At 42.0% G+C, this 10,896-nt stretch overlaps 1 protein-coding gene across 2 annotated transcripts; it reads right to left on the reverse strand.

The window, feature by feature from the left end:
• Positions 1–285: 285 nt before the first annotated feature.
• On the reverse strand, positions 286–4,641 carry LOC147326265 (zinc finger protein 703-like). Of its 2 annotated transcripts, none has more exons than XM_086301395.1 (2): positions 3,821–4,641; positions 286–2,940 (listed from the first exon to the last, which is right to left on the reverse strand). In XM_086301395.1, the coding sequence occupies exons 1-2, from the start codon at positions 4,061–4,063 to the stop codon at positions 1,471–1,473; spliced, it is 1,713 nt and encodes a 570-aa protein (XP_086157521.1). In that variant the 5' UTR covers positions 4,064–4,641; the 3' UTR covers positions 286–1,470. The 2 variants fall into 2 exon arrangements, with proteins under 2 accessions (XP_086157521.1, XP_086157520.1); XM_086301394.1 differs by having other exon boundaries at positions 286–3,024; positions 3,821–4,638.
• Positions 4,642–10,896: the final 6,255 nt, after the last annotated feature.

The raw sequence follows: 10,896 nt of genomic DNA on the forward strand, positions 1-10,896 counted from the left end.
TTGTTTTTCCTTTAAAAGGTAGGAATCTGCAAAGTGGCAGAACTGGTCTGGGAAATGTTTCGGACACTTTTCTTGTCGGTACTGATTTTTCTGAGAAGTGCTGACATAAGTAAACGTCTTGTTATTAATCAAGAAATATCATTTGTCAGGTGTTGGTTGTCAAGTATTTCCAACAAAGGCAACACAGTGAATTAAACCTTGGGTTAACAAATGCACTACAAAAAGCTAATAAAGAGAAATCTTTGACTGAAAGCCATTCACATCAGAAATGAAGACAACAAAATATACATCTTCAGTGTTATTTATTTACTAAAATATGACCTCCCCTTTCATTGGATCCCACCACAGGGTGCTCCAAGTTTACAAAAAATATCACATCTCAGTCGATTTGCCGTGTGAAAATAAAAACAATCAAAAGAGGCGAGGAGCTCGGAGAGAGATGTGACTGTAACATTCATTCTCGGAGAAGTTTTAAGACACAACGCATTCCACACCTGCCGTGTGTGCACTTGAAAACGAGGAGAGATTTATGTGGTAAAGTTTACAGTCAGCTCCCCTTTTATAAAATAAATACAAGTTCTCAGTAGGAATAAAAGAAAAAAAAAACCAAGGAACCAAAACAGATGATCACAAACCACGGGGGCAAACCAAGTGTGTGCACTGCGCTGAGCTTACAGGCATCTGATGCAGGGAGAAAGCCACTGCAGTCACACTAACACCGATCCCGATGCTGGAGCTCGCTGCCATTTCAAAATCATCATCATCAACATTTGCAACGAGAACCCTGAAAATCCCAGAGCTGTCACGCAGCGTCCATCCATCAATCAGGCGAGTCCACAGGGCGGCAAGTGTCCTCTCAGAGCAGTTGCGCCTGCTGCAGAAGCATCCGAGCAATGTGCAGACATGCAAGAGCTGCGTGTCCACTGAATTTTAGCAGTAGGTCCTGGTTTGAAACAAGAAATCTTGTATAAACAGATAATGTATAAAGAACCAAGAAAAAAAAAGTTGAAGATGCTCTCAAGTTAAAATCCAGGAGTCGCAAGTCCCTCCCAGTTCCACTTGAAGCTGCTGCGAAGTCAAAGGAAGCAGCAAGTTGCAGTGATTAAAGTTAAAGTAACCATCAAGACGTTTTGGGGAGGGCGCTTATTAACGTCCTGGCTGAGCAGATGAACACACACACTCAATATGAAGCGACAGCCAGCAGATACTAAGCTTAGCGTACAGGCTGAAGATGGAGTGAACTCTGTGAGGGGCACGTGTTAACCTGCTCCTCAGCTAAAATCTCTGCTAGCTCGTTCAGTATTTTACCCCTTCTCCATGCTAAGCTAAGCTAAATGAACTGGCTTCATATTTAAAATAGAAATTCGCCAGCGGCGTCAATCTTCTCATCTGACTCTTAGCCAGGAAACAAATAAGCATTATTTCCCAACACGTTGAACCATTCCTCTAAAGATTTAAGTAGGTGGTGCATCACTGGTATCCCAGAGCCGACGCAGACCCCAGTCTTTGACTGTAGAGTGCGTAATGAGGGTAGTATGGACCTGTGGTGGGCAGAGAGTGCAGGGAGATGGAGGAGGGTCCAGAGGGGAGATGGACCTTACTGTAGGGGTGATAGCGAGCCAGACCCAGGCTGGGGGGAGCCCTGAGAGAAAGAGAGCTGTGCATGGAGCCTGGACTGTTCTGATGTGGGAGGTGAAGGTGGCAGGAGGCAGGCCCTGAGGAGGAAGCAGAGAGCAGCTTACTGTCCATCCCCACCGGCAGGGCTGTGTGCGTGCGGAGGTGAGCCAGGAGTTCGTCTGACGTTGCGAAGCGCTTGTCGCACGGCCCTCCGGCTGAGACCCAGTTGCAAGCGTGTGGCAGGGGATCGTTGGGGAGCATGAAGCCGTACGTGTAGAGGGGATGAGAGAGGGAGGAGGATGCACTGGATGACAAGGAGCTTTGGTGGAGAGAGTGGAGGGGGTGGGAGGGATACACCAGGGGGAAGCTGGATTTGAGGGTGGAGGAAGGGTCGTGGATGCAGGAGTTGCAGTTGCTTCCACCAAGATGGGATACACTTGGGTAACTTAGACAGTAGGGGTCCCTGCATAAACCCTGCATGAAGGAGGGAGGGGAGGCGCCCGTAAGAGGGCTGGAGCTTGGGTGCTTTCCTGGTACGCCCATGCTGCCCACGCTCAGGCTCGACTTGGTCGGGTCCAGCCCAGGAACAAACTGGGATGGGTAGCCTGCGTAGCCCCCCACTACAGATCCATGGTAGCCCATATTTGAGGAAGGCAGAGGGAAGAGCGGCTGGCTGGTCTTATAAGGAGAAATGGGCGTAATGTGTCCAGGGCCAAGGTTAGGCTGGGTGGGCTCTGCTTTGCCTGCGTCATGGTTGGAGCCTCCGTCAGAGCTTCCGTTACTGCAGTTTGTGCTGGCCCGAACGTGACTGGAGTTAGCGTGGTGCGGGCTGTCCGAGCTGGCCTTGTTTACCTCAGCGTCTTTTTTGGGATTTATGTTATTGTTGTTATTATTATTGCTGCTCGTGCTGGTGGGACTGCTCTGGTCACGTGCAGATTCACCAGTGGGACTCTGGGAGTGTGGGGCGTGCTGTCCACCTGGAGAGTGGCTCTGTTTGGAAAGCTGCTGAGCATGTCCCGGTGGGGTGCTGCTCCTGGCTCTGGAGCTGGGCGACACAGCGTGAGGCGGATAGGACTGCTGGCCACTGGTTGAATTTCCATTAGCGGTAGTGCTACTGCTGCTGGGCACCCTGAAGCCGACTTTGTCACTGCCGGAGCCGCTGCTGCTGGTGGCTCCGTCTCTGCGACATTCACCGCTGCCTTTGTTGTAGGGCTTGAAGCTGGATTTGTCCTCCAGGGCGTGGCGGTGCTCGCCGAGCTTCAGGCTGGAGACAGATGACCGACTGCTGGGCTCCTTGTCCCCCTGACTGCAGGAGGAGTTGAGCTTGGAGGAAGAAGGAGGGTCCGGTTTACCAATTTGAGAGCAGGTCTGAGCAAGCAGGGCAAGGGGACTCTTCTTTGCATCCAGCTACAACAAAATTAAACAAGTTTTACTACATTTTTTAAAGCTTTCCAAAAAAACTAAACAACAAAACACCCAGAAGTTTTGTGTGACTTTGTGTAGGCCTGCTGACAGTTATTATGTACCAAATGCTTTATTGCTCTGTGCATAAAATGCCAGAGGGGTCTTTGTAACTTCCTAGAAGTCAGGGGGGGGGGGGTGTTTAAGCTTTAAGCTTCAGATGATTACAAATAAATCAGCATTTTTAAAGCATAAAAACAAAGAAAAAAATGCCCTTCTGTAACATCGATTACACTGCACTCAGTGCCTTTGTTCTTTAGGAAAACATCTGACATTTGAGAACTTCACCCTGTGCTCTGGGAAGGTGGGATGGCTTCTTTTAGACACTAAAGTAGGTTAATACAAAAAAGCTATTCACTTAAGTGAAAATAATAATTATTATTATTACATCACATGTTAGCAGACAACAAAAGCAAGAAAAGGATTTGATTATCTAAACAAATCTTCATTAACTTTAACAATTTATCAACAAATCAGTTTTTAATTTTGGAGTAAATTGCGAATAGAATTAAATAGATATCAGTTTATCGCAGTGCGCGTGTGTGTGTCAGCGTGTGGAGTTAAAAAACACAGACCACAGCATATTATCAGCTCCCTGCAAATGCGGGATTGTTTTTATCTGTTGTCATAGCAGATTTCAGCCCTGTGTTGCGACATATCCACAGATCTGCAGTGTAAGAACAGTCCTCTCTACAAAGGAACGCTAAAAAAATAAATAAATTTTAAAAAAGTCCATAAATACCTCGATGCTCACTGGTGCGGGTGTTAGAGGCTGTAAATATTCCGGGTGTAGCAAGTGTCCGGTGTGCGCCGTCAACATCTTGATAACTCGGATAGGAAGCCGCTTTGCCTGTCGAAGTGGGTCCAGAGGGGTCAACAAAGAGAGCGCAGCACCGGGACGGGACTTCTTAGGAACGCTGGTCTCACTGAGCTCGATCCGCGCGCTAACTCGATCAACAGCTGATCCTGAAGGGAGATATTTCATTGGAGAGAGGGCGCAGGGGGTGGCCGTGGACGTGCGTTACTTTATTTAAAAAAAAAACTTATAAAAAATAGTAATAATAAAATAAAGGATAAAAAATAATAATAAATAAAAATAATGATTCAAAATGGGTTTGGTAAATATAATCCAGCGGACATGAAACACAGACGGCCGTCCTTAAATGTCCCGAAGGACGGAGAAGCCTTTCAGCCCCAGTGCGCTACTTCATTTGGAGCATCCTCGTCCCAAACACGTCTCCTGTATTCCGACTTCAAACCCCACAAAATAAATAAATAACAATAATAATAAAGTCCACAAAAAAGAGCACGGTGTCCTTTTTGGCAAGGCGCAAACGAGAAAAGAGCCACTTGAGAATCCGAGTGCTCGGGAAACGTCCCACTGCGTGTCTCCGTGCAGGACTTCAGCAGCTCACTGATCACAACTGGCGGACTTCAAAGTGCAGCAGCCGCCGTCCGTCCGCTGGGTGGCCGCATCGGTAATAAGCGGGGCGGGGAGGACGTTCGTGAAGGCGGAGCCACCTCGGTCTGCAAGTGACGATCGTTACTCTTTTGATTTGTTTATATGATCATCCGTGGGGGGGAGTGGTGTCACAGGGTATATTTACTCAAATACTATACTGAAATATAATTTTCAAGTATGTGGAGGATATGGAAAGCCACGAGTGCCAAAAATGAATTAAACGAATAAGTTATGAAATATTTAATTAAATGTGTCCCGAGTTTATTAAATTGGGAAATAAATAATTGATGATTAAATAATTATTCGTAGAATTATTTGATTAATTCATCATCATCATCATTTATTTATATAGCACTTTAAAAACACACCTGGTAGACCAAAGTGCTGTACAATACTAATATGCACATAGTAATAAAACCAGACATAGCAATAAAATTAAAAAATAAAATAAAATATATAAATATCAGTTACCCACAGAGTTAAAAGCCAGGGAATAAAAAGAGGTTTTTAATAAAGACTTAAAAACTGGCACTGATGCAGCCTGTCTAATATGGAGAGGAAAGTTATTCCAAAGCATCTGCGCTGCAACAGAGAACACTCGGTCTCCTCTAAGTTTCAGCCGTGACTTTGGCACCGAAAGCAGCAACTGCTCAGCTGACCGAAGGGAACGAGTGGGGACGTGGGGCTTCAACAAGTCAGACAAATAAACAGGTGCCAGACCATTTAGAGATTTAAAAACCAATAAAAGGACTTTATAAAAATCGTGCCGCAGCATTTTGCACTAATTGCAAGCGTGACAAAGTGCCCTGCCCAATTCCTATTAAAAGAGAATTGCAATAATCTAAGATTTGTGATCGAACTCTTTAGTTGGAAAGTCAAAGCTGCAAGATCAACATCTGGAGTATGAGAAAAACAATTTGGGCCAAATACAATCGATCATTAAAATTTAAAAGGTTTTTTGCCATCCATGCTTTGACATCAGTAAGGCAGTCAAGCAGAGGTCGACTTGGGAGACTATCAGAATGACTAAAAGGTAAATAGAGCTGGCAGTCATCTGCAGATGGAATGGCACTTTATGTTTTCGGAAAATCGCGCCAAGAGGCAAAAGGTACAGTGAAAACAATAACGGCACAAGAATAGATCCCTGTGGCACACCCCACAGCAGAGGGGCCACAGAGGATGAAGACGACCCCAACTTAACACAAAAGGTCCTATTTAAGAGATAGGACTTTAACCACAAAAGTGCCGAACCAGAAATTCCCACACAGTGCTGTAAGCGGGAGATCAGCACTGTGTCAAATGCAGCGGTCATGTCCAACAAGACCAGCACTGTATATTTACCACGGTCTGTCACTATCAGGATGTCATTCATAACTTTTACGAGGGCTGTCTCCGTACTGTGAAATGGCTTAAAGCCGGACTGAAAGATTTCTGACAATTTAGAGTCATTCAAGTAGTCCATCGACTGATGGACTATAACTGATTAAGAACATGCAGTTAATTATTGAATGATGTGTTTATTTAATTCATTTTGGCACTCATGGTTTGTGCACAGCTAAATCTGAACTGGACCACAATACCAAAGGGTTCTGTTGACACCATGCTAATTATTATGGCTCTGAAGAATAACAGTTGTATAAATTTTTATTAGATAAAATCATAGTTTTTAAAGATACATATACAAATGAGCAGAAAGTAGCTGTTTGTGAACAGATATATGCATATATAAACTGCTAGTCCATGGTTCCTATACAAACCCATGTGCATTAAACAATATGCCCATACAATTTAGTGACCGTTTTGTTGTTTTTGTTTATTAAAAACTTAGAGAACAGGATGTCTCAAATACTAAATGATGGTGTGAGTTTGCAAAAACAGAAGTTTTTCCACAGTATTATAGGATGTTGCTTTGGCACTGCACAAGTACTCTATAAAGCATGGATTAAACTGTTACCAGGAGATATATTTAAAAAAGTTCTGTGATATTATTACCCCCATTTGGGGTGGGGGTAATAATCTAAAGCAAAGAATAAAGTAAAACTTTTTAAAGCAAACACAACAGTGAAAACCTTTTGTGTTTGTGGAATCAAACTATGGAATAGTCTTTCAGCAGGTCTGCAGCAATATTCAAACATTTTACAGTTTAAAAAAGGATTTCAAGAAACAATTTATTTGTATTTAAATTTCCATATTTAGTGTACATATGCATATACATTTTAAAGTGAAACGTGTCTACTTGTGTCCATTTGTAATGTGTCAGTTGTAGCAGAATTAACTTGTCATCTTACTTGCCTGTGATGGTCCCTTCATAGTTTTTGAAACTGCACACAACTTTCAAGCTCCCTCACACTCACCGTTCCACATGCTCAATTACATTACAATCCACTCTGATTAGTTAAGAAGAACCTGCCATAATATGGATCAGTGTAGTGGCTGAATAGGCCTATTTGCTGTACACCAGCACAAGCACAGCAATAAGGCAAGAAATTCCACATATTAACTGTGAACAAGGCTCATCTGTTTATCAAGGACCATTCCAGGTGACAGCCTCATGAAGCTGCTTAAGATACAGCTGATAGCGTGCAAAGCTGTCATCAAGGCAAACTCTGAGGAATCTGAAATATGAAACGTGTTTTGTTTACACAGTTTCTCACACTGCAAAATTCCATGTGTGTGATTTGATGATGTGGATGTCTTCCACTATGTTCTACAGAAAATACATATCGTTAGCTTCATAGCATAAGTGCCTAAGTCATTGACTTAGTCAAATGACTTAGGCACTTATGCTATGAAGCTAACGATATGTAGAGTGAAGAAGAAAAATGTGGGCATTTGTTTATGCACAGATGGCCTTACATATGACTACAGAATAGTTGGGCATGCAGAGGAGTTCATGGCCTACTCAGTAACTGCAAGGTATCAGGTCCTGCGGCTGCAAGCTCAAATCTTCACCCTGGTTTTTGCCAAATATGGCAATGCATTGTGACCAAACATCTCCAAGTTGGTTTCATCAGTCCAAAGGACATTAGTCCTGAAATCCTGTGCTTTGTTCAGGTGAGACGTTTGCAAAGGTTTGCCATGTTGCCATGCTCTTTTCACAAACACAGAGGCCTTTCTCCTGGCAATCTTTCCAAACACGCCACACCTGTTCTGCCTTTTTCTAATTGCACGGTCATGAACTTTAACATTTAACATGCTAACTGAAGCCTGTAACTAGAGTCTAAGGTGTAGCTCTTGGAGGGGGAGGGGGTTTCTTGGACTTTTTTTGAGCCCTGCTGGTGAATTTGCTGGAAGTCCCAATAAATTCACCCCATTTAATCAAATCTTGAGGCACAACATGATCCCAGAAAAAAATCAATTTAAATTCATTTAAATTTATGCATAATTACTTTGTTTTACGGTGTTTTCTTCTTTTCCCCTTCCATTAATAATTTCATAACCTCAGATATTTCTGTTGGCCCATTGGCGAAGCTTAACCCAAAGGTCAGAAACCACTAACTGTAGGGGAAAAAAAGAACTCCCTCTAAAGCTGCTTCAATATTTAATTAATGATAATGTATTACTCACAGGGCTGACCTTCTGTTGGATGAATACGTTACTTCTGATGCTATAAGTTTGTTATATCCTGCATTTAAGACATTTATATGATGGAGGTTAAGTAACTGGATAAAGTATTCAAACCATTTACTTAAAGTAACAATGCAACACTCCAAAACACTCCATTAACATTATTAACAGAATCCATAAAAAGAGTTAAAATAAAAATAAACCAAAAATGTCTTGTTGGAAAAACAACCAACCAAGAGGTTGGGCTATTTCAAGGAGTAGGTCAATAAATTTAAGCAGTTGTGAGATGATTAAATGGAAAGTAAAAATGAGCAAGATAAATTTCGATTAGATTTTAATACAGTGTTGACTTTTTCGCATATACTGAACATTTGTAGAACTTTGTTGAAACAACATTTTCCTACAGGGTCACAATCTAAGGATTTCCAACCACGATTTTAATCTTACAAATTACATCTTCGAGTCTTACGATTTTATGGAAGAAACTGAAAACAGTACGGTAAACTAAATGTGTTTATTTTACTGTATACAGGAGTTTATAACTCTTTGACTTTGTTTTCCATAAATGGCAAAAGAACTTCCAAAGTAATACTGTAAAAATATTTATTTTGGCAGACAAATTAATAATCTGCATCTTCAAATCAGATAATTATATGCTCTAAACCCCTGGACAGATGTTATCCTTCATTTTAAGCCAAAATTGCTTAATCTATGGTTTCCTACATCTCAATTTGCACAAACATAAAGGCTGAAATTGGTGGGCATTTTTCCAAAGTCGTGTCAACAATTAATGATTAAAAGAAAATATCTGATAATCAAACTTTTTTGAGGTCATGGAAAAACAAGTTTGTTTAAGCAACGAAGTAGACGCTCTGTGGGGACCACAAAATCCCAACCATTGGATCATAAGCTTGTGTGCAACAAATATTTGGCATGTGGCGTTTCAGCGTTTAAATAAAACCACACAATCACGAGCAAATTTGGAAGACGAAACTTTAGTCAAATGCCAATTCGAATCGTATCATTTCATGAAACAAGGATCAAAGGGAAGGGCGAGAACTTTCACCGAACACAAGAAAATAGTCTGCTGTCAACTTCGCAGAGAGGGATACCATGAGTCTGCTGGGACGCGGTTCAGAAACCTCTTATTAAAACTAAAAATGCTCTTTTGTGAGGGTAATGGTGCAGAGAACAAAGTGTGCAGACACATGAGTCATCTTTCAGTTGACGACAAGCAAAGCATTGCGTAAAAGGACAAAAACCAAAAGGGGGTTTGTGAGTCCAGATGCTTGTTTTTCATTGCCAGAGATCACCATGCCTCCATTATTGCCAACAGCATCATTCTAGAAAAAGGAAAAGGAAAAAAGAGCCCATATTTATGTCCTTATTTTTCTTGTCTTGTCACACTGGTGCACACAGTGTTCACCATTAACTTTGGGTACACTGTAAATATAAACAAAATAAAAGTCATGGGTTGTGGGTACTGTATTTCTAAAAGTTAGTGCAAAATCCCCAATAACCGATGGTAATATTTTAACACTGATTCAATAATTTGCACATCGTTTAGCATATTAACATGCAGATATTTATGAACTACACTATTATGGTGGGGATGCACGGCATCAATGCGTTAATGAGCTAACCGCGCTAATGCGTCGACACCGTGCAGCCCCATGCACGGGGCGATCCGCGGTAACTCGTTAACGGAGATTTGCCACATTAATGCAGTTATAGCGTTAACGTCACTTTAACAAGATTAACGCTGACAGCACTACAAAGCATGGATCCATCCTGCAGTGTATCAGAAGTTCAGGCTGGTGTTGCTGATGTAAGAATGTAGGTGTATTTTTGTTGGATATTTTCTTGGATAGCACGGTGGCACGGTGGTTAGCACTGTTGCCGCACAGCAAGAAGGTCCTGAGTTCTGTATGGAGTTTGCATGTTCTCCCCGTGTTTGCGTGGGAGCACTCCAGCTTCCTCCCACCGTCATGCAGTTTGTGGGGATAGGTTAATTGATTAATCTAAATTGCATGAATGCAGGAATAAATGTGAGTGCGAATGGTTGTCTGTCTCTGTGTGTTAGCGACAGACTGGCGACCTGTCCAGGGTGAACCCTCTCGCCCTATGACAGCTGGGATAGGCTCCAGTGCCCCCCGCGACCCTGAAAAGGACAAGCGAATGGATGGATGGATATCCTGGCACACTGAGCATCATTTATAAACCACATTGCACTGGTGATTGTAATTTGATCTCTAAATATGGAGATATGAAATGTTTATATCTGTATGGTGTCCAGAAAAACCGGATCATGTATGTGCTGTGCAGTAAATCTAATAGCGTGACCTACTTCTTTTCTTTCTTTCTTTTTTTTGCATATCTCTGTCATTGCATACTGCATACAGTATGCTGTACAGGGTATTATTACAATAATAAAAGTAAACACATGGAGCAAACATAATAGGCAGCTGAGAGAAGACCACATACTTAATGCTAACCCTTCTAAAGTGTACCTGTCTGTTTACAAGCTGCTTCACATTGAGTCATTCTTATTCCATTAAGACTTCAAATGTCAATTTACTTTGCATTTGCTTTTAACCTTTTGCTTCAACTTTTAGGTTTGCGTTTACTTTTGACGTGCAGAGTGACACATCGTTTGTCTTCTGGCTTTTGCTCTGAGCAACTCTACACACACAAAAATCAATAAAGTATACAGAACGTGTCACAATGCAGTCTAATTTCTTTTATTAATTTATGCCACTTTCACCAGTGAAGAAAAATGTGATAAAGAC

This window comes from Aulonocara sp. 'chitande type north' Nkhata Bay, linkage group LG7 (genome assembly GCF_057382095.1).
Source record: "Aulonocara sp. 'chitande type north' Nkhata Bay isolate Kocher_YH1m ecotype deep benthic linkage group LG7, A_spYH_male_GT1.1, whole genome shotgun sequence".
Lineage (NCBI taxonomy): Eukaryota > Metazoa > Chordata > Actinopteri > Cichliformes > Cichlidae > Aulonocara > Aulonocara sp. 'chitande type north' Nkhata Bay.

Coding starts and splice junctions, on each gene's coding strand:
- LOC147326265 (XM_086301394.1), bottom strand. CDS start 4,063: ATGAAATATCTCCCTTCAGGATCAGCTGTTGATCGAGTTAGCGCGCGG. Junction 3,025..3,820: donor CCGCACCAGTGAGCATCGAG/GTATTTATGGAC, acceptor ATTTTGTTGTAG/CTGGATGCAAAGAAGAGTCC.